This window comes from Fundulus heteroclitus, unplaced genomic scaffold (assembly GCF_011125445.2).
Source record: "Fundulus heteroclitus isolate FHET01 unplaced genomic scaffold, MU-UCD_Fhet_4.1 scaffold_154, whole genome shotgun sequence".
NCBI classification, from domain to species: domain Eukaryota; kingdom Metazoa; phylum Chordata; class Actinopteri; order Cyprinodontiformes; family Fundulidae; genus Fundulus; species Fundulus heteroclitus.
The window spans coordinates 1-20,831 of NW_023396566.1; the positions used below are offsets into that span (position 1 = coordinate 1).

General features: G+C 46.2%; 1 protein-coding gene and 21 non-coding genes across 22 annotated transcripts; 1 reads left to right on the forward strand and 21 right to left on the reverse strand.

Moving 5' to 3' along the window:
- Window positions 1–981: 981 nt before the first annotated feature.
- On the reverse strand, window positions 982–1,064 carry trnal-aag. The gene has a single exon. It is a non-coding gene; the product is annotated as a tRNA-Leu (tRNA).
- Window positions 1,065–1,556: 492 nt separating this feature from the next.
- Window positions 1,557–1,639, reverse strand: trnal-cag. Its single transcript has one exon. It is a non-coding gene; the product is annotated as a tRNA-Leu (tRNA).
- A 499-nt stretch (window positions 1,640–2,138) lies between these two features.
- Window positions 2,139–2,221, reverse strand: trnal-aag. Its single transcript has one exon. It is a non-coding gene; the product is annotated as a tRNA-Leu (tRNA).
- Window positions 2,222–2,720: 499 nt separating this feature from the next.
- On the reverse strand, window positions 2,721–2,803 carry trnal-aag. The gene has a single exon. It is a non-coding gene; the product is annotated as a tRNA-Leu (tRNA).
- A 492-nt stretch (window positions 2,804–3,295) lies between these two features.
- trnal-cag lies at window positions 3,296–3,378 on the reverse strand. The gene has a single exon. It is a non-coding gene; the product is annotated as a tRNA-Leu (tRNA).
- A 499-nt stretch (window positions 3,379–3,877) lies between these two features.
- trnal-aag lies at window positions 3,878–3,960 on the reverse strand. The gene has a single exon. It is a non-coding gene; the product is annotated as a tRNA-Leu (tRNA).
- Window positions 3,961–5,289: 1,329 nt separating this feature from the next.
- LOC118558741 lies at window positions 5,290–11,136 on the forward strand. The gene is made up of 12 exons (XM_036129305.1): window positions 5,290–5,497; window positions 5,667–5,753; window positions 5,851–6,159; window positions 6,253–6,330; window positions 6,404–6,460; window positions 6,574–6,639; window positions 6,733–7,178; window positions 7,260–7,587; window positions 7,705–8,500; window positions 8,595–8,804; window positions 9,224–9,657; window positions 9,782–11,136. Exons 1-12 carry the CDS (start codon window positions 5,378–5,380, stop codon window positions 10,937–10,939), a joined length of 4,089 nt encoding a protein of 1,362 aa, XP_035985198.1. The 5' UTR covers window positions 5,290–5,377; the 3' UTR covers window positions 10,940–11,136.
- Window positions 11,137–12,577: 1,441 nt separating this feature from the next.
- On the reverse strand, window positions 12,578–12,660 carry trnal-aag. The gene has a single exon. It is a non-coding gene; the product is annotated as a tRNA-Leu (tRNA).
- Window positions 12,661–13,152: 492 nt separating this feature from the next.
- Window positions 13,153–13,235, reverse strand: trnal-aag. The gene has a single exon. It is a non-coding gene; the product is annotated as a tRNA-Leu (tRNA).
- Window positions 13,236–13,734: 499 nt separating this feature from the next.
- trnal-aag lies at window positions 13,735–13,817 on the reverse strand. The gene has a single exon. It is a non-coding gene; the product is annotated as a tRNA-Leu (tRNA).
- A 492-nt stretch (window positions 13,818–14,309) lies between these two features.
- On the reverse strand, window positions 14,310–14,392 carry trnal-cag. Its single transcript has one exon. It is a non-coding gene; the product is annotated as a tRNA-Leu (tRNA).
- Window positions 14,393–14,884: 492 nt separating this feature from the next.
- trnal-aag lies at window positions 14,885–14,967 on the reverse strand. Its single transcript has one exon. It is a non-coding gene; the product is annotated as a tRNA-Leu (tRNA).
- Window positions 14,968–15,461: 494 nt separating this feature from the next.
- Window positions 15,462–15,544, reverse strand: trnal-cag. The gene has a single exon. It is a non-coding gene; the product is annotated as a tRNA-Leu (tRNA).
- A 492-nt stretch (window positions 15,545–16,036) lies between these two features.
- Window positions 16,037–16,119, reverse strand: trnal-cag. Its single transcript has one exon. It is a non-coding gene; the product is annotated as a tRNA-Leu (tRNA).
- A 492-nt stretch (window positions 16,120–16,611) lies between these two features.
- Window positions 16,612–16,694, reverse strand: trnal-aag. Its single transcript has one exon. It is a non-coding gene; the product is annotated as a tRNA-Leu (tRNA).
- Window positions 16,695–17,186: 492 nt separating this feature from the next.
- On the reverse strand, window positions 17,187–17,269 carry trnal-cag. Its single transcript has one exon. It is a non-coding gene; the product is annotated as a tRNA-Leu (tRNA).
- Window positions 17,270–17,761: 492 nt separating this feature from the next.
- Window positions 17,762–17,844, reverse strand: trnal-cag. Its single transcript has one exon. It is a non-coding gene; the product is annotated as a tRNA-Leu (tRNA).
- Window positions 17,845–18,336: 492 nt separating this feature from the next.
- trnal-aag lies at window positions 18,337–18,419 on the reverse strand. The gene has a single exon. It is a non-coding gene; the product is annotated as a tRNA-Leu (tRNA).
- Window positions 18,420–18,913: 494 nt separating this feature from the next.
- trnal-cag lies at window positions 18,914–18,996 on the reverse strand. The gene has a single exon. It is a non-coding gene; the product is annotated as a tRNA-Leu (tRNA).
- A 493-nt stretch (window positions 18,997–19,489) lies between these two features.
- On the reverse strand, window positions 19,490–19,572 carry trnal-aag. The gene has a single exon. It is a non-coding gene; the product is annotated as a tRNA-Leu (tRNA).
- A 496-nt stretch (window positions 19,573–20,068) lies between these two features.
- trnal-aag lies at window positions 20,069–20,151 on the reverse strand. The gene has a single exon. It is a non-coding gene; the product is annotated as a tRNA-Leu (tRNA).
- A 492-nt stretch (window positions 20,152–20,643) lies between these two features.
- Window positions 20,644–20,726, reverse strand: trnal-cag. Its single transcript has one exon. It is a non-coding gene; the product is annotated as a tRNA-Leu (tRNA).
- Window positions 20,727–20,831: the final 105 nt, after the last annotated feature.

A 20,831-nucleotide genomic window follows, 5' to 3' on the forward strand; every position in this document is an offset into this window, starting at 1 on the left:
GACAAAAAAGCACAAAGCACACAGTGAGCTAGTAAGCTGTTCTACATTAGATGGTAGTAGCGGGTGAGCCGTCTTCTCTGGATGATGTCACAGTTAACAGAACGCCAGACCAGGTGTACCTACTATGAAGAGAAAAGAGAGAGAACAAAAGTTAAAGCAGAAATGACAACACATAATGCATAATTGAAGAACAGTAGAACTCAATATAGTGAGAAAATTAGATCCTGATATACTCCAGTAACCTAAGCCTTAGCAGTAAAACTATAAAGGTAGCTGAGAGTAACATGAGTCACTATTTATAATTTTTGTCAAAAAGAAAAGTTTTAAGCCTAGTCTTAAAAGTAGACAGGGTGTCTGCCTCACGACCAAAACTGGGAGTTGGTCCACAGAAGAGGAGCCTGATAGCTAAAGGATCTGCCTCCCATTCTACTTTTAGAGACTCTAGGAACCACCAGCAGACCTGCGGTCTGAGAGCGAAGTGCTCTGTTAGGAACATACGGGGTAATCAGAGCTCTGATATATGATGGAGCTTGATTATTAAGGGCTTTATACGTTAGAAGAAGAATTTTAAATTCTATTCTTGATTTAACAGGAAGCCAATGAAGGGAAGCTAAAATTGGAGAAATATGATCCCTCTTGTTGATTTTCATCAGAACTCTTTGCTGCAGCATTTTGGATCAGCTGAAGGCTTTGAACTGCATTTTGTGGACTTCCTGATAGTAAAGAATTACAATAGTCCAGCCTTGAAGTAACAAATGCATGGACCAGTTTTTCAGCATCACTCCTGGACAGAATGTTTCTAATTTTGGCGATATTCCGGAGGTGAAAAAAGGAACCTTGATATATCCATCTTGTGTAGACGTGGACAAACTTGAACATACCAAGTTAACAGAAAAACACTCCAAATAAGAGATTATTTTGACCTGTCCTTTTACATGAGCTTTTCAAATACTGCCTACCAACAGAGTAAGAAGCAGATTGTGTCAGGAGTGGGATTCAAACCCACGCCTCCAGTGGAGACTGCGACCTTAACGCAGCGCCTTAGACCTCTCGGCCACCCTGACTCTCTAGATGCACATCTTTTGTGCTCGACAGGGGCAAGGAACGGCGACAAATCAAAGTTTGACACCTCATTATGCCATTTTGCATAGGTTTGTGGTGCCACGGAGCCCTGATGGGTCATTTCTTAGCCTCCTGCCAAGTGTTTGTGGGGTCACAGATCCGAAAACAGAACTCTCACTTTGACATTGAGGGAAGCCCTAATCCACTTCCTCTGCATGCTCCTTTGTGTCCCTTGGTGTCCCTCGGGCCAGTCGCTCATCCCCCACTTAGGCCCAGAAAAAGAGTGATATTGATGGAAGAGAGTCAGAAAGTGTGCTACATGCCACTTGTTTACACTTATGACTTGCACTTTGATATATTCATCTTGTGTAGACGTGGACAAACTTGAACATACCATGTTAACAGATAAACACTCCAAATAAGAGATCATTTTGATCTGTCCTTTTACATGAGCTGTTCAAATACTGCCTACCAACAGAGTAAGAAGCAGATTGTGTCAGGAGTGGGATTCGAACCCACGCCTCCAGTGGAGACTGCGACCTGAACGCAGCGCCTTAGACCTCTCGGCCACCCTGACTCTCTAGATGCACTTCTTCTGTGCTCGACAGGGGCAAGGAACGACGAAAAATCAAAGTTTGACACCTCATTATGCCATTTTGCATAGGTTTGTGGTGCCATGGAGCCCTGATGGGTCATTTCTTAGCCTCCTGCCAAGTGTTTGTGGGGTCACAGAACCGAAAACAGAACTCTCACTTTGACATTGAGGGAAGCCCTAATCCACTTTCTCTGCATGCTCCTTTGTGTCCCTTGGTGTCCCTCGGGCCAGTCGCTCATTCCCCACTTAGGCCCAGAAAAAGAGTGATATTGACTATTGGTGGAAGAGAGTCAGAAAGTGTGCTAAATGCCACTTGTTTACACTTATGAGTTGCACCTTGATATATCCATCTTGTGTAGACGTGGACAAACTTGAACATACCAAGTTAACAGAAAAACACTCCAAATAAGAGATTATTTTGACCTGTCCTTTTACATGAGCTGTTCAAATACTGCCTACCAACAGAGTAAGAAGCAGATTGTGTCAGGAGTGGGATTCGAACCCACGCCTCCAGTGGAGACTGCGACCTTAACGCAGCGCCTTAGACCTCTCGGCCACCCTGACTCTCTAGATGCACTTCTTCTGTGCTCGACAGGGGCAAGGAACGGCGAAAAATCAAAGTTTGACACCTCATTATGCCATTTTGCATAGGTTTGTGGTGCCATGGAGCCCTGATGGGTCATTTCTTAGCCTCCTGCCAAGTGTTTGTGGGGTCACAGAACCGAAAACAGAACTCTCACTTTGACATTGAGGGAAGCCCTAATCCACTTCCTCTGCATGCTCCTTTGTGTCCCTTGGTGTCCCTCGGGCCAGTCGCTCATCCCCCACTTAGGCCCAGAAAAAGAATGATATTGACTATTGGTGGAAGAGAGTCAGAAAGTGTGCTAAATGCAACTTGGGTACACTTATGAGTTGCACTTTGATATATTCATCTTGTGTAGACGTGGACAAACTTGAACATACCATGTTAACAGAAAAACACTCCAAATAAGAGATCATTTTGATCTGTCCTTTTACATGAGCTGTTCAAATACTGCCTACCAACAGAGTAAGAAGCAGATTCTGTCAGGAGTGGGATTCGAACCCACGCCTCCAGTGGAGACTGCGACCTTAACGCAGCGCCTTAGACCTCTCGGCCACCCTGACTCTCAAGATGCACTTCTTCTGTGCTCGACAGGGGCAAGGAACGGCGAAAAATCAAAGTTTGACACCTCATTATGCCATTTTGCATAGGTTTGTGGTGCCTAGGAGCCCTGATGGGTCATTTCTTAGCCTCCTGCCAAGTGTTTGTGGGGTCACAGAACCGAAAACAGAACTCTCACTTTGACATTGAGGGAAGCCCTAATCCACTTCCTCTGCATGCTCCTTTGTGTCCCTTGGTGTCCCTCGGGCCAGTCGCTCATCCCCCACTTAGGCCCAGAAAAAGAGTGATATTGATGGAAGAGAGTCAGAAAGTGTGCTAAATGCCACTTGTTTACACTTATGACTTGCACTTTGATATATTCATCTTGTGTAGACGTGGACAAACTTGAACATACCATGTTAACAGAAAAACACTCCAAATAAGAGATCATTTTGATCTGTCCTTTTACATGAGCTGTTCAAATACTGCCTACCAACAGAGTAAGAAGCAGATTCTGTCAGGAGTGGGATTCGAACCCACGCCTCCAGTGGAGACTGCGACCTGAACGCAGCGCCTTAGACCTCTCGGCCACCCTGACTCTCTAGATGCACTTCTTCTGTGCTCGACAGGGGCAAGGAACGACGAAAAATCAAAGTTTGACACCTCATTATGCCATTTTGCATAGGTTTGTGGTGCCATGGAGCCCTGATGGGTCATTTCTTAGCCTCCTGGCAAGTGTTTGTGGGGTCACAGAACCGAAAACAGAACTCTCACTTTGACATTGAGGGAAGCCCTAATCCACTTTCTCTGCATGCTCCTTTGTGTCCCTTGGTGTCCCTCGGGCCAGTCGCTCATTCCCCACTTAGGCCCAGAAAAAGAGTGATATTGACTATTGGTGGAAGAGAGTCAGAAAGTGTGCTAAATGCCACTTGTTTACACTTATGAGTTGCACCTTGATATATCCATCTTGTGTAGACGTGGACAAACTTGAACATACCAAGTTAACAGAAAAACACTCCAAATAAGAGATTATTTTGACCTGTCCTTTTACATGAGCTGTTCAAATACTGCCTACCAACAGAGTAAGAAGCAGATTGTGTCAGGAGTGGGATTCAAACCCACGCCTCCAGTGGAGACTGCGACCTTAACGCAGCGCCTTAGACCTCTCGGCCACCCTGACTCTCTAGATGCACTTCTTCTGTGCTCGACAGGGGCAAGGAACGGCGAAAAATCAAAGTTTGACACCTCATTATGCCATTTTGCATAGGTTTGTGGTGCCATGGAGCCCTGATGGGTCATTTCTTAGCCTCCTGCCAAGTGTTTGTGGGGTCACAGAACCGAAAACAGAACTCTCACTTTGACATTGAGGGAAGCCCTAATCCACTTTCTCTGCATGCTCCTTTGTGTCCCTTGGTGTCCCTCGGGCCAGTCGCTCATTCCCCACTTAGGCCCAGAAAAAGAGTGATATTGACTATTGGTGGAAGAGAGTCAGAAAGTGTGCTAAATGCCACTTGTTTACACTTATGAGTTGCACCTTGATATATCCATCTTGTGTAGACGTGGACAAACTTGAACATACCATGTTAACAGAAAAACACTCCAAATAAGAGATCATTTTGATCTGTCCTTTTACATGAGCTGTTCAAATACTGCCTACCAACAGAGTAAGAAGCAGATTGTGTCAGGAGTGGGATTCGAACCCACGCCTCCAGTGGAGACAGCGACCTGAGCGCCTGCGGTCGGAGAATCGGCCGGGAAAGGGTTGAACATTAGGGCCAATGGTGTTTAAGTATTATTCAGTTTGGGAAAAACTGTTGAAGTAACTGACCAATAATGTCTGAGCAATACCGAAAATATGAAAATCCACAACCGATCGCGTTTCGGGGTTGAGGTGGGCGGGCTTAATCTTTTAACCAATCGCGTTTAAGCTGGAGCTGCTACCGGTACATAGAGTGGAAAGTTCCCAGAGCGATACATTCAGTCGGCGTTGAGAAGAGAAGTTGGTCTTTTTAGCGATATGGTAAGTATCTGCACTTTTATTGCAATGCTGTGTGATATTACCATGATTATAAGATAACGTTTTAACTGCTATACCTGTAATAGCACCGTAACAAAGCCGGCGCCGGCGCTAAGCTACAGCTGATATCGTGGCGATAGCGTTTTCCATCGAGTATTAAAAAAAGTATATATACATATATATATATATATTTATATATATATATATATATAAATATATAAAATAATTTTTATCTAACAAAAAAATATTTTTTAAACGTTTGCTAGCTAAGACAGCAGCCGAGAAGTTCAAAGTCTGCTGTTTTGGGACAACTACAAGTTGATTATCATAAAACATAATTTTCACTGATTACAGAGACAAGGAAATGCTAAACCAGCTCAGATGTGATCTGATTAGGTAGTAGAAGTGTACATATTTTGAATTATTTTATATGTATTATATTAAATACACCCATTCATTGAGTATACTCCTATAATGCTGTTATACTTTAATTCTTTTAGTTTAAATAAGAGTTTCAAAAGTGCTTGACTTGCTTCCTTTTTTTTTAAATTCTCTTAAGGCATCAAAATCACACAAGCCAATGCCAGACACTGTGTGGATGGCACGACTCAGGAGTTTTGCTGCCACAGGGTCATGGCCTGCAGGGCAGGGAAACAGACCTGCACCAAGACAAAAGAAGTGGCACGAGCTGTATCAAAGGGTATGTTTCTATATTGTTTTTAACTGCCGTTTTAGCAGTTAATATGTCACCAATTTTAACTGCATAAACTGGCTTTTGACACATTAATAAAGATGGGATAAGTCTGAAATTAAATTACCATGTCACCACATATATTAACTGATTTAGTTAAATCTACAATTGTTTTCAGATTGAGAAATGTCCAATGATGCAGCCTGGACAGAAATCCCTGTTTGGTGGTGTCAGGAAATGCTTATGTGGATTCCACATCCAGAAGGTTGGGTAGCCATAATAGTTATGAAGTATAGTTCAAATATCATCTCCAAAAGTGACCACTAATGTATCTCCTGTTGCCTTGAATTGTCTTGAAACAGCAACCATCTTCTACAAGACCAGAGGCATCAACCGCAAGTGTTTCCCAGCCTGCTGTGACCTCACCCACGTCCCCTGCTGCAAGTTTTCGCAAGCCTGCTGTGACCTCACCCACGTCCCCTGCTGCAAGTTTTCGCAAGCCTGCTGTGACCTCACCCACGTCCCCTGCTGCAAGTTTTCGCCAGGCTGCTGTGACCTCACCCACGTCCCCTGCTGCAAGTTTTCGCCAGGCTGCTGTGACCTCACCCACGTCCCCTGCTGCACATGGAGCTATAGGCCACAAGCAGCGACAACCAATGAACCTGTCAATGGTACTAGTTTAGTTGTTAATACTCATAAATATATGATGATTTTTTTTGGTGAATGGCTCGTCATTATACATTTCTTTGATTATGGTTTTTCAGTTTACCAAGCCAAGATTCAGTGGGTCACATCTTGCAGCTGCAAAGCCAAATCTGGCCATGGCCAGAAAAGTGACTCAGGTAAATTGCAATTAAAATTCTACTGTAGAAAAGTGGGTTGTTTATGAATGTTACTTAAGACTTTATTTTACAGAAACAAGTCACACAAGACACTGACATGCCTGGTTCTGCAGTCAGCACGACCATCTCAGTGAGTGATCACCTTTTTCATCTAGAGCTTCTGGTGCTCTACACTTCATTATGTGTGTCACAATAAAGTGTTATTTTACAAATGTAAGTATCTGATAATGAAACTTTGCACAGGCTGTAGACATCCAAACCGAGGAACCAGCCCTCATACCTGAGATACCGGTGGTTGCTCCTGTATCTGTAAGTTTTCTTGCACTGATATATTTTTTTTCTGATAGCAAAGCGTGATTATACATTGCTTCTTTTCTTTCTTTTTTTGCTGTCACTCCACAGCTGCCCCGTTTGTGGTCAGAGGGCTTCCCACCTGAGGACCATCGGTGGATTGCAAAAGCTCTGTTTAGGATGGGGGCAAAGGACAAACCACAGCTGCAGGACAACCTGAAGCTGTGGTACTACCCACCGGAGCCGAGTCCCCTCTACCACCAGCCACCTTCACCTGACCGCTTCTTTGCCCATTCACTGCTTGTATGGATGCCGTACAAGTTGTGGAAGGTCAAGGTGGTCTGCCCCAACCCTGCGTGTGGTGGGCATCAGCTCACTGGGGCAGGGCTTCACAAAAGGGCACGGCGGGTCCTGGACATTGACCGCATTTACATCATGGTCACAGAGACGCTGATTTGTACCAGATGTAAAGGCTCACACGTGTCCTGGAGCCGAGCTGTCCTCCAACAGCTAGACTTGGCTCACAGGTCAGGATTCCGGGTCATCATGACTCAGAAGTGAGTATTTTGTCCTGTTCTCTTTTTCCATATCCAAATGAATGCTGTACAATCTTGCTGATTTCTTTATCTGTAACCAAGGTATGCCTGTGACATCCGAGTAATTCGGCTTCTGCGGGAGAGGGGCCTGGGCAACAGCCCCACACGGGTGTTAAAGCAGCTGAGGGAGAACCACTCAGAGGAGTGGCTGCAACGGGTGTCGATGTACACCACTGCGTGTATGGGCTTCCTCCAGCACCAGGGTCTGCTGCCTGTGACGTACCCTGAGCCTCCGGAGCCTGAAGTTGTCCCCAGCTGTAAGTGGCTCCTCTCTGTCTACAGCCAGGACATTTTGACAAAGCTCGACGACATCAAGGCCCACATCACCTCGACGTATGGCACCATCCTGAAGATGGATTCCACAAAAAAGGTTGAACAATCTTGTTTTCTGTAAAATAGGGTTCTATTAACTACATTTGGCATTTCAGTTATTTAGCATTTTGCTATTTCACAACAATATTGTGTGTGGCTCTGTTCATGTCTTCAGATCACAAAGAAGCTTGCTGGGACTGCAAAGGGAACGGCTCTCTGGCTGAGCTCCGTGGGAAACGAGCACGGCCAGATTCTAATCAGCGTCCTGACCGCTCAGGAGGGAGCTGGTTTAGACAGGATGGCGAGTGGCCTGGTGAAGCGGTACCAGCAGGCTGGTGTGGATCCCCCTGTTGCTCTTTACGTGGACTGCGGTTGCTGTGCCGAGGCAGCAGAAACAACCAAGCTGCAGGCCAGATTCAGCGGGTGGCCACAGCTTGTGGTGAGGCTGGATATTTGGCACTTTATGCGGCGGCTTGCCCTGGGATGCACCACCGATGCCCATCAGCTGTACCCATTCTACATGTCACGCATGTCAACGTGCATTTTTGAATGGGATGCTGCTGATTTAGCACTGCTGCGTGAAGCCAAGGCTCAGCAATTGCGGTCCCAGGGACTCCCTTCCACAGATGTGGACAAGCATCTGACCAAGGACGAGTTGGCTCTCCACTGCCGACGGAGGACACGAGGAGTGGACACCACGGTCCGGCTGCTGGAGGAGCTGATTGCTGCACTGATGGGGCCCCAAGGCAACGACTCCCTTGGCGTTCCTCTGTTTGATCAGGAGAGGATGGAGCACATCTGGCGGGTCCAGAAAAAACATGTAAAGTGCATCCAAGACCCAGCAGGTGTCGCTCTTTACACCAAAACCGGTGAGCTGACCAAGGGAGGCGTGCGGCTGCCGGTGTTCAGGTGTGCCCGAGGCTCAACTTCCTTGGAGTCTTTTCATCTCCACCTCAACCGCTTCATACCAGGTTTGTATTGAAATTATTTAAACCAAAATTTGTGCCTTGTCATTGATGTGCGTTTGTGTATTTGATGTGTTTCATGTGTTGACTTTGCTTCTAGGAACCAGCGCCAACAGCCTGAATTTTCAGGTTTACCTGTTGGAAGGGCTGCACAGGTGGAACCAGGATAGGCGTGTTGCTGCCCTCGCAATGAAGAAGTCGTCGTTGTGCTGCTACTCTGGTGATTTGTTGCATTCCGTCAATAAACACTACCAGAAGCTGTTTGGCAGAAAGCTGGCACCTGAGTTCTGTCCGCCCGCACGTTACACAGGTAAGAATGACATCACTACTACTAGGCCAGAGGAAAAGTATGAGGCTGTGTCTGTGATCTCACTAAAACTCTTACGCTGCACCACAATAACCCCAGCTTTTAGTGAAAACATTTTTCTTTTTTTACATCAATGTTCTTTATTTTTATAAAGCATACAAAATAACATGACAAGGGGAGGATTTGTGCATTAAGTAAAAACAACAGTAAACTTGAGCACATTATAGATAATATAAAGATGCTGCTTGATCATAGGAAAAAACATTTTTATTTACAGGATTCAACCATATCTTTGCGTTCTATATTAAATTAGGTTTTACAGTTGACACTCAGCTGAGCCATTATATTAATGTTTTATACAGCTTACTTGGTTTTACATATTCCAGTCTGTGTTGTTCATTATGTTTTTTGTTCTGTCTCAGGTGAGCTCATCGGACTGCAGTACCTGTTTCAGCAAACTGGTCAGGCACTGCAGGACATGAACCCCGACTCAGAGGAGACTGCCCGCTTGATTGAGGAGCACGATGCGGGAGTCGATGAAGAAGATGAGGGCTTCGCTGACTTCACAGATGACCCCACACTGATAGATTTGGAGGTTTCTCCCAGCGCCTCCTCTACAGTGGCTCCCTCTCCAGCTCCCAGCGCCTCCTCCTCCACAGTGGCTCCCTCTCCAGCTCCCAGCGCCTCCTCCTCCACAGTGGCTCCCTCTCCAGCTCCCAGCGCCTCCTCCTCCACAGTGGCTCCCTCTCCAGCTCCCAGCGCCTCCTCCAGACCTGCTCCCTGCACGGCATCTCCAGGCATCTCCCCGCTGGCCTCTAGCATATCTGAGGCTGGAGATACCTCAGATGAAACCATGGTCAGTAACAGTTATTTGCTACTGTTGTGCATTTTCACATGGTTTATTACATCTAAAGCATCAGTTTGGTTGTTTTCAAGGTTTAAATTGTAATTTTCTTTTTTGTGCTTAATAATATTCACAGGCTGTTGATGACCAGAATGTGCCTGGATACCAGCACGTTGACATGCTTGCTGACTACTTGGTGGGGCTTCGGGAGCAGACCTCGCTCTGTCTCACCAACCTACAGGCAGACCGCATCACAGAGCTCTGGCAGAGGCTGGATGACGGGGACAAGCAGCGGGTTGTGTATGCAGCACGCCACCAGGAGAGACTTTTGAGTGGACGCTTTCGATCACCGAAGAAGCCCTCCAAAACTCCTGGTGTGGAGAGCACAACCCGCTGCATGCTAGGTGCCAGCAGCGCTCCTGCACAGTGGCCTGACTGCTGTAGGTTGGTGGAGGCCATTTTTATTAGACTTTGTAGTCTGCACCCAGCCCCGAAAAGGAAAGGCAAAGGGACAGAATCACGGTGGTCCCTAATTTTGAGGGACTATCGTAAAATCAGGCAGCTGGTGATCGGAAATGGCAGAGTGATGCAGGGATCAGAGATTCAGCTGGTGGAGGTTAATCAGACCACCCTGATCCAGTGGCACAGTGGCAGGCAGAAGAAGCAGGAGCTGTCTGTGCTGCTTCAGGGAACTTCTGTTCCTACCAACTTACCTGTGTCGGAAGAACCATTGTTGGACCCAAAAGTGCTGCCTTCCATTCCTGTGCCAGTGCAGCAGCATGAACATCAATATCAGCTGCCAGAATGTACAGCTGGTCAGGCCAAACAAAGGCAGGCACCGTGTTCCATCTTCCCTAAAGGTGCTGCAAAAAGGCAGCTCTTTTCGGCCCCAGCGGTTCTCCCGGCCCCAGCGGTTCTCCCGGCCCCAGCGGTTCTCCCGGTCCCAGCAGGCTGTGCACCCTTGGTTCCCTTGGCTTCTGGGGTCCCTCAACAGGTCTTCACACAGGTAGGACAACCTGTGGTTCTATATCAGGTTGTCCTGCCTGCACAAATGCAGCCTGCACAAATGCAGCCTGCACAAATGCAGGGAACCTCTCAACCCAGCCTTCACCAGCAACCCTCAAGAAAGAGGCCATATAAAAGAACGGTACAGGCTAATACGTGCAAAAAATGTGGCCTCTTCCGCACAGCAGAGACTGGGCATAGCCACTACCGTGGGAGGGTTTACTGCCCACAGTCCGAGGTCCTTACAAAGGAGCAGTGGTTGGAGGAGATGAGGAGGGTGGGAAAATAAAATTGTATACAAGTGTTTCATATTTGTAATCAGTTTTATGTCAAAATATTTGGTTTTATTATATTAAACATTTACCTTTTGTTATCTTTTTTCATTTTGTTATGGACATTGAAGAGCACAAACATTCTGTGAATAAACATGATGACTTTTATTGTCCAACAGTTGTTACTGAAAAATAAAGCCGTTTTATACATTTACTTAAAGTGTAATGATTGCAATCATTTTGGGGAAAAAAAACTGTTAAACAGTGTGTTCGAAATGGGGATTGATATATTAAAGTAACAAAAATATACATAGAAACATATATGTACTGTGTATATATATATATATATATATATATATATATATATATATATATATATATATATATATATATACACACACACACAGATAGATAGATAGATAGATAGATAGATAGATAGATAGATAGATAGATAGATAGATAGATAGATAGATAGATAGATAGATAGATAGATAGATAGATAGATATCAGGATCAGATATACTTTAATAATCCCAGAGAGAAAATACATTTTTTTGTTTAGTTTTTTATTAAAAAATAGATAGAGTCCTTTCAGATGGTAGGTCAGCCTTCCAAATCCTGCCACGACTTCCTCGGGTTTTGGTCCTTCCTGGGGTATCTTTATAAGAAAGACAGGGAAAACACATACATTTATATAAGAATCTGTATTAGAAATTATAGGAGCAGTTGAGTAAATAAAAAACAAAGGTCTTTATTCGCAATAACGACGTGCACGTCCCTGAAAGTATTCTGTATAAATGCATATCGCTTTATTTCACGTTAAATCTTATTCTCAGCGTCACATAGTGGACGCTATGTCACGTGATCTTTCACCCGCGCCTCAATACCAGTCGCGCGCGGGTTCGTATCCCGTTCATGGCATGTCGGACATCGGTCAATGTTTTAAAATCTTCCAGTTTACATTCAGAGGACTGTAGAAATGTTTATTATACAGAAGTATGCCAAAACATTCTCCGTTTTTCTCTCTTTTTTCCTCTTTTTCCTTTTTTTCCCTTCCCCTTCTTCCCCCCTTTCTCCCCCCTTCTTCCCCCTTCTTCCCCCCTCCACCCGGCCGAATGTTCCCCAGCCTGAGCGCAGCGCCTTAGACCTCTCGGCCACCCTGACTATCTAGATGCACTTCTTCTGTGCTCGACAGGGGCAAGGAATGGCGAAAAATCAAAGTTTGACACCTGGTTATGCCATTTTGCATAGGTTTGTGGTGCCATGGAGCCCTGATGGGTCATTTCTTAGCCTCCTGCCAAGTGTTTGTGGGGTCACAGAACCGAAAACAGAACTCTCACTTTGACATTGAGGGAAGCCCTAATCCACTTCCTCTGCATGCTCCTTTGTGTCCCTTGGTGTCCCTCGGGCCAGTCGCTCATCCCCCACTTAGGCCCAGAAAAAGAGTGATATTGATGGAAGAGAGTCAGAAAGTGTGCTAAATGCCACTTGTTTACACTTATGAGTTGCACCTTGATATATCCATCTTGTGTAGACGTGGACAAACTTGAACATACCATGTTAACAGAAAAACACTCCAAATCAGAGATTATTTTGATCTGTCCTTTTACATGAGCTGTTCAAATACTGCCTACCAACAGAGTAAGAAGCAGATTGTGTCAGGAGTGGGATTCGAACCCACGCCTCCAGTGGAGACTGCGACCTTAACGCAGCGCCTTAGACCTCTCGGCCACCCTGACTCTCTAGATGCACTTCTTCTGTGCTCGACAGGGGCAAGGAACGGCGAAAAATCAAAGTTTGACACCTCATTATGCCATTTTGCATAGGTTTGTGGTGCCACGGAGCCCTGATGGGTCATTTCTTAGCCTCCTGCCAAGTGTTTGTGGGGTCACAGAACCGAAAACAGAACTCTCACTTTGACATTGAGGGAAGCCCTAATCCACTTCCTCTGCATGCTCCTTTGTGTCCCTTGGTGTCCCTCGGGCCAGTCGCTCATCCCCCACTTAGGCCCAGAAAAAGAGTGATATTGATGGAAGAGAGTCAGAAAGTGTGCTAAATGCCACTTGTTTACACTTATGACTTGCACTTTGATATATTCATCTTGTGTAGACGTGGACAAACTTGAACATACCATGTTAACAGAAAAACACTCCAAATAAGAGATTATTTTGATCTGTCCTTTTACATGAGCTGTTCAAATACTGCCTACCAACAGAGTAAGAAGCAGATTCTGTCAGGAGTGGGATTCGAACCCACGCCTCCAGTGGAGACTGCGACCTTAACGCAGCGCCTTAGACCTCTCGGCCACCCTGACTCTCTAGATGCACTTCTTCTGTGCTCGACAGGGGCAAGGAACGGCGAAAAATCAAAGTTTGACACCTCATTATGCCATTTTGCATAGGTTTGTGGTGCCATGGAGCCCTGATGGGTCATTTCTTAGCCTCCTGCCAAGTGTTTGTGGGGTCACAGAACCGAAAACAGAACTCTCACTTTGACATTGAGGGAAGCCCTAATCCACTTCCTCTGCATGCTCCTTTGTGTCCCTTGGTGTCCCTCGGGCCAGTCGCTCATCCCCCACTTAGGCCCAGAAAAAGAGTGATATTGACTATTGGTGGAAGAGAGTCAGAAAGTGTGCTAAATGCCACTTGTTTACACTTATGAGTTGCACCTTGATATATCCATCTTGTGTAGACGTGGACAAACTTGAACATACCATGTTAACAGAAAAACACTCCAAATAAGAGATTATTTTGATCTGTCCTTTTACATGAGCTGTTCAAATACTGCCTACCAACAGAGTAAGAAGCAGATTGTGTCAGGAGTGGGATTCGAACCCACGCCTCCAGTGGAGACTGCGACCTTAACGCAGCGCCTTAGACCTCTCGGCCACCCTGACTCTCTAGATGCACTTCTTCTGTGCTCGACAGGGGCAAGGAACGGCGAAAAATCAAAGTTTGACACCTCATTATGCCATTTTGCATAGGTTTGTGGTGCCATGGAGCCCTGATGGGTCATTTCTTAGCCTCCTGCCAAGTGTTTGTGGGGTCACAGAACCGAAAACAGAACTCTCACTTTGACATTGAGGGAAGCCCTAATCCACTTCCTCTGCATGCTCCTTTGTGTCCCTTGGTGTCCCTCGGGCCAGTCGCTCATCCCCCACTTAGGCCCAGAAAAAGAGTGATATTGATGGAAGAGAGTCAGAAAGTGTGCTAAATGCCACTTGTTTACACTTATGAGTTGCACCTTGATATATCCATCTTGTGTAGACGTGGACAAACTTGAACATACCATGTTAACAGAAAAACACTCCAAATAAGAGATCATTTTGATCTGTCCTTTTACATGAGCTGTTCAAATACTGCCTACCAACAGAGTAAGAAGCAGATTCTGTCAGGAGTGGGATTCGAACCCACGCCTCCAGTGGAGACTGCGACCTGAACGCAGCGCCTTAGACCTCTCGGCCACCCTGACTCTCTAGATGCACTTCTTCTGTGCTCGACAGGGGCAAGGAACGGCGAAAAATCAAAGTTTGACACCTCATTATGCCATTTTGCATAGGTTTGTGGTGCCATGGAGCCCTGATGGGTCATTTCTTAGCCTCCTGCCAAGTGTTTGTGGGGTCACAGAACCGAAAACAGAACTCTCACTTTGACATTGAGGGAAGCCCTAATCCACTTCCTCTGCATGCTCCTTTGTGTCCCTTGGTGTCCCTCGGGCCAGTCGCTCATCCCCCACTTAGGCCCAGAAAAAGAGTGATATTGATGGAAGAGAGTCAGAAAGTGTGCTAAATGCCACTTGTTTACACTTATGAGTTGCACCTTGATATATCCATCTTGTGTAGACGTGGACAAACTTGAACATACCATGTTAACAGAAAAACACTCCAAATAAGAGATTATTTTGATCTGTCCTTTTACATGAGCTGTTCAAATACTGCCTACCAACAGAGTAAGAAGCAGATTGTGTCAGGAGTGGGATTCGAACCCACGCCTCCAGTGGAGACTGCGACCTTAACGCAGCGCCTTAGACCTCTCGGCCACCCTGACTCTCTAGATGCACTTCTTCTGTGCTCGACAGGGGCAAGGAACGGCGAAAAATCAAAGTTTGACACCTCATTATGCCATTTTGCATAGGTTTGTGGTGCCACTGGAGCCCTGATGGGTCATTTCTTAGCCTCCTGCCAAGTGTTTGTGGGGTCACAGAATCCGAAAACAGAACTCTCACTTTGACATTGAGGGAAGCCCTAATCCACTTCCTCTGCATGCTCCTTTGTGTCCCTTGGTGTCCCTCGGGCCAGTCGCTCATCCCCCACTTAGGCCCAGAAAAAGAGTGATATTGATGGAAGAGAGTCAGAAAGTGTGCTAAATGCCACTTGTTTACACTTATGACTTGCACCTTGATATATCCATCTTGTGTAGACGTGGACAAACTTGAACATACCATGTTAACAGAAAAACACTCCAAATCAGAGATTATTTTGATCTGTCCTTTTACATGAGCTGTTCAAATACTGCCTACCAACAGAGTAAGAAGCAGATTGTGTCAGGAGTGGGATTCGAACCCACGCCTCCAGTGGAGACTGCGACCTGAACGCAGCGCCTTAGACCTCTCGGCCACCCTGACTCTCTAGATGCACTTCTTCTGTGCTCGACAGGGGCAAGGAACGGCGAAAAATCAAAGTTTGACACCTCATTATGCCATTTTGCATAGGTTTGTGGTGCCATGGAGCCCTGATGGGTCATTTCTTAGCCTCCTGCCAAGTGTTTGTGGGGTCACAGAACCGAAAACAGAACTCTCACTTTGACATTGAGGGAAGCCCTAATCCACTTCCTCTGCATGCTCCTTTGTGTCCCTTGGTGTCCCTCGGGCCAGTCGCTCATCCCCCACTTAGGCCCAGAAAAAGAGTGATATTGATGGAAGAGAGTCAGAAAGTGTGCTAAATGCCACTTGTTTACACTTATGACTTGCACCTTGATATATCCATCTTGTGTAGACGTGGACAAACTTGAACATACCATGTTAACAGAAAAACACTCCAAATAAGAGATTATTTTGATCTGTCCTTTTACATGAGCTGTTCAAATACTGCCTACCAACAGAGTAAGAAGCAGATTGTGTCAGGAGTGGGATTCGAACCCACGCCTCCAGTGGAGACTGCGACCTGAACGCAGCGCCTTAGACCTCTCGGCCACCCTGACTCTCTAGATGCACTTCTTCTGTGCTCGACAGGGGCAAGGAACGGCGAAAAATCAAAGTTTGACACCTCATTATGCCATTTTGCATAGGTTTGTGGTGCCATGGAGCCCTGATGGGTCATTTCTTAGCCTCCTGCCAAGTGTTTGTGGGGTCACAGAACCGAAAACAGAACTCTCACTTTGACATTGAGGGAAGCCCTAATCCACTTCCTCTGCATGCTCCTTTGTGTCCCTTGGTGTCCCTCGGGCCAGTCGCTCATCCCCCACTTAGGCCCAGAAAAAGAGTGATATTGATGGAAGAGAGTCAGAAAGTGTGCTAAATGCCACTTGTTTACACTTATGACTTGCACCTTGATATATCCATCTTGTGTAGACGTGGACAAACTTGAACATACCATGTTAACAGAAAAACACTCCAAATAAGAGATTATTTTGATCTGTCCTTTTACATGAGCTGTTCAAATACTGCCTACCAACAGAGTAAGAAGCAGATTGTGTCAGGAGTGGGATTCGAACCCACGCCTCCAGTGGAGACTGCGACCTTAACGCAGCGCCTTAGACCTCTCGGCCACCCTGACTCTCTAGATGCACTTCTTCTGTGCTCGACAGGGGCAAGGAACGGCGAAAAATCAAAGTTTGACACCTCATTATGCCATTTTGCATAGGTTTGTGGTGCCATGGAGCCCTGATGGGTCATTTCTTAGCCTCCTGCCAAGTGTTTGTGGGGTCACAGAACCGAAAACAGAACTCTCACTTTGACATTGAGGGAAGCCCTAATCCACTTCCTCTGCATGCTCCTTTGTGTCCCTTGGTGTCCCTCGGGCCAGTCGCTCATCCCCCACTTAGGCCCAGAAAAAGAGTGATATTGATGGAAGAGAGTCAGAAAGTGTGCTAAATGCCACTTGTTTACACTTATGACTTGCACCTTGATATATCCATCTTGTGTAGACGTGGACAAACTTGAACATACCATGTTAACAGAAAAACACTCCAAATAAGAGATTATTTTGATCTGTCCTTTTACATGAGCTGTTCAAATACTGCCTACCAACAGAGTAAGAAGCAGATTGTGTCAGGAGTGGGATTCGAACCCACGCCTCCAGTGGAGACTGCGACCTGAACGCAGCGCCTTAGACCTCTCGGCCACCCTGACTCTCTAGATGCACTTCTTCTGTGCTCGACAGGGGCAAGGAACGGCGAAAAATCAAAGTTTGACACCTCATTATGCCATTTTGCATAGGTTTGTGGTGCCATGGAGCCCTGATGGGTCATTTCTTAGCCTCCTGCCAAGTGTTTGTGGGGTCACAGAACCGAAAACAGAACTCTCACTTTGACATTGAGGGAAGCCCTAATCCACTTCCTCTGCATGCTCCTTTGTGTCCCTTGGTGTCCCTCGGGCCAGTCGCTCATCCCCCACTTAGGCCCAGAAAAAGAGTGATATTGATGGAAGAGAGTCAGAAAGTGTGCTAAATGCCACTTGTTTACACTTATGACTTGCACCTTGATATATCCATCTTGTGTAGACGTGGACAAACTTGAACATACCATGTTAACAGAAAAACACTCCAAATCAGAGATTATTTTGATCTGTCCTTTTACATGAGCTGTTCAAATACTGCCTACCAACAGAGTAAGAAGCAGATTGTGTCAGGAGTGGGATTCGAACCCACGCCTCCAGTGGAGACTGCGACCTGAACGCAGCGCCTTAGACCTCTCGGCCACCCTGACTCTCTAGATGCACTTCTTCTGTGCTCGACAGGGGCAAGGAACGGCGAAAAATCAAAGTTTGACACCTCATTATGCCATTTTGCATAGGTTTGTGGTGCCATGGAGCCCTGATGGGTCATTTCTTAGCCTCCTGCCAAGTGTTTGTGGGGTCACAGAACCGAAAACAGAACTCTCACTTTGACATTGAGGGAAGCCCTAATCCACTTCCTCTGCATGCTCCTTTGTGTCCCTTGGTGTCCCTCGGGCCAGTCGCTCATCCCCCACTTAGGCCCAGAAAAAGAGTGATATTGATGGAAGAGAGTCAGAAAGTGTGCTAAATGCCACTTGTTTACACTTATGACTTGCACCTTGATATATCCATCTTGTGTAGACGTGGACAAACTTGAACATACCATGTTAACAGAAAAACACTCCAAATAAGAGATTATTTTGATCTGTCCTTTTACATGAGCTGTTCAAATACTGCCTACCAACAGAGTAAGAAGCAGATTGTGTCAGGAGTGGGATTCGAACCCACGCCTCCAGTGGAGACTGCGACCTTAACGCAGCGCCTTAGACCTCTCGGCCACCCTGACTCTCTAGATGCACTTCTTCTGTGCTCGACAGGGGCAAGGAACGGCGAAAAATCAAAGTTTGACACCTCATTATGCCATTTTGCATAGGTTTGTGGTGCCACTGGAGCCCTGATGGGTCATTTCTTAGCCTCCTGCCAAGTGTTTGTGGGGTCACAGAACCGAAAACAGAACTCTCACTTTGACATTGAGGGAAGCCCTAATCCACTTCCTCTGCATGCTCCTTTGTGTCCCTTGGTGTCCCTCGGGCCAGTCGCTCATCCCCCACTTAGGCCCAGAAAAAGAGTGATATTGATGGAAGAGAGTCAGAAAGTGTGCTAAATGCCACTTGTTTACACTTATGAGCTTGCACCTTGATATATCCATCTTGTGTAGACGTGGACAAACTTGAACATACCATGTTAACAGAAAAACACTCCAAATCAGAGATTATTTTGATCTGTCCTTTTACATGAGCTGTTCAAATACTGCCTACCAACAGAGTAAGAAGCAGATTGTGTCAGGAGTGGGATTCGAACCCACGCCTCCAGTGGAGACTGCGACCTGAACGCAGCGCCTTAGACCTCTCGGCCACCCTGACTCTCTAGATGCACTTCTTCTGTGCTCGACAGGGGCAAGGAACGGCGAAAAATCAAAGTTTGACACCTCATTATGCCATTTTGCATAGGTTTGTGGTGCCACTGGAGCCCTGATGGGTCATTTCTTAGCCTCCTGCCAAGTGTTTGTGGGGTCACAGAACCGAAAACAGAACTCTCACTTTGACATTGAGGGAAGCCCTAATCCACTTCCTCTGCATGCTCCTTTGTGTCCCTTGGTGTCCCTCGGGCCAGTCGCTCATCCCCCACTTAGGCCCAGAAAAAGAGTGATATTGATGGAAGAGAGTCAGAAAGTGTGCTAAATGCCACTTGTTTACACTTATGACTTGCACCTTGATATATCCATCTTGTGTAGACGTGGACAAACTTGAACATACCATGTTAACAGAAAAACACTCCAAATAAGAGATTATTTTGATCTGTCCTTTTACATGAGCTGTTCAAATACTGCCTACCAACAGAGTAAGAAGCAGATTGTGTCAGGAGTGGGATTCGAACCCACGCCTCCAGTGGAGACTGCGACCTTAACGCAGCGCCTTAGACCTCTCGGCCACCCTGACTCTCTAGATGCACTTCTTCTGTGCTCGACAGGGGCAAGGAACGGCGAAAAATCAAAGTTTGACACCTCATTATGCCATTTTGCATAGGTTTGTGGTGCCATGGAGCCCTGATGGGTCATTTCTTAGCCTCCTGCCAAGTGTTTGTGGGGTCACAGAACCGAAAACAGAACTCTCACTTTGACATTGAGGGAAGCCCTAATCCACTTCCTCTGCATGCTCCTTTGTGTCCCTTGGTGTCCCTCGGGCCAGTCGCTCATCCCCCACTTAGGCCCAGAAAAAGAGTGATATTGACTATGGGAAGAGAGTCAGAAAGTGTGCTAAATGCCACTTGTTTACACTTATGACTTGCACCTTGATATATCCATCTTGTGTAGACGTGGACAAACTTGAACATACCATGTTAACAGAAAAACACTCCAAATAAGAGATTATTTTGATCTGTCCTTTTACATGAGCTGTTCAAATACTGCCTACCAACAGAGTAAGAAGCAGATTGTGTCAGGAGTGGGATTCGAACCCACGCCTCCAGTGGAGACTGCGACCTTAACGCAGCGCCTTAGACCTCTCGGCCACCCTGACTCTCTAGATGCACTTCTTCTGTGCTCGACAGGGGCAAGGAACGGCGAAAAATCAAAGTTTGACACCTCATTATGCCATTTTGCATAGGTTTGTGGTGCCATGGAGCCCTGATGGGTCATTTCTTAGCCTCCTGCCAAGTGTTTGTGGGGTCACAGAACCGAAAACAGAACTCTCACTTTGACATTGAGGGAAGCCCTAATCCACTTCCTCTGCATGCTCCTTTGTGTCCCTTGGTGTCCCTCGGGCCAGTCGCTCATCCCCCACTTAGGCCCAGAAAAAGAGTGATATTGATGGAAGAGAGTCAGAAAGTGTGCTAAATGCCACTTGTTTACACTTATGACTTGCACCTTGATATATCCATCTTGTGTAGACGTGGACAAACTTGAACATACCATGTTAACAGAAAAACACTCCAAATCAGAGATTATTTTGATCTGTCCTTTTACATGAGCTGTTCAAATACTGCCTACCAACAGAGTAAGAAGCAGATTCTGTCAGGAGTGGGATTCGAACCCACGCCTCCAGTGGAGACTGCGACCTGAACGCAGCGCCTTAGACCTCTCGGCCACCCTGACTCTCTAGATGCACTTCTTCTGTGCTCGACAGGGGCAAGGAACGGCGAAAAATCAAAGTTTGACACCTCATTATGCCATTTTGCATAGGTTTGTGGTGCCATGGAG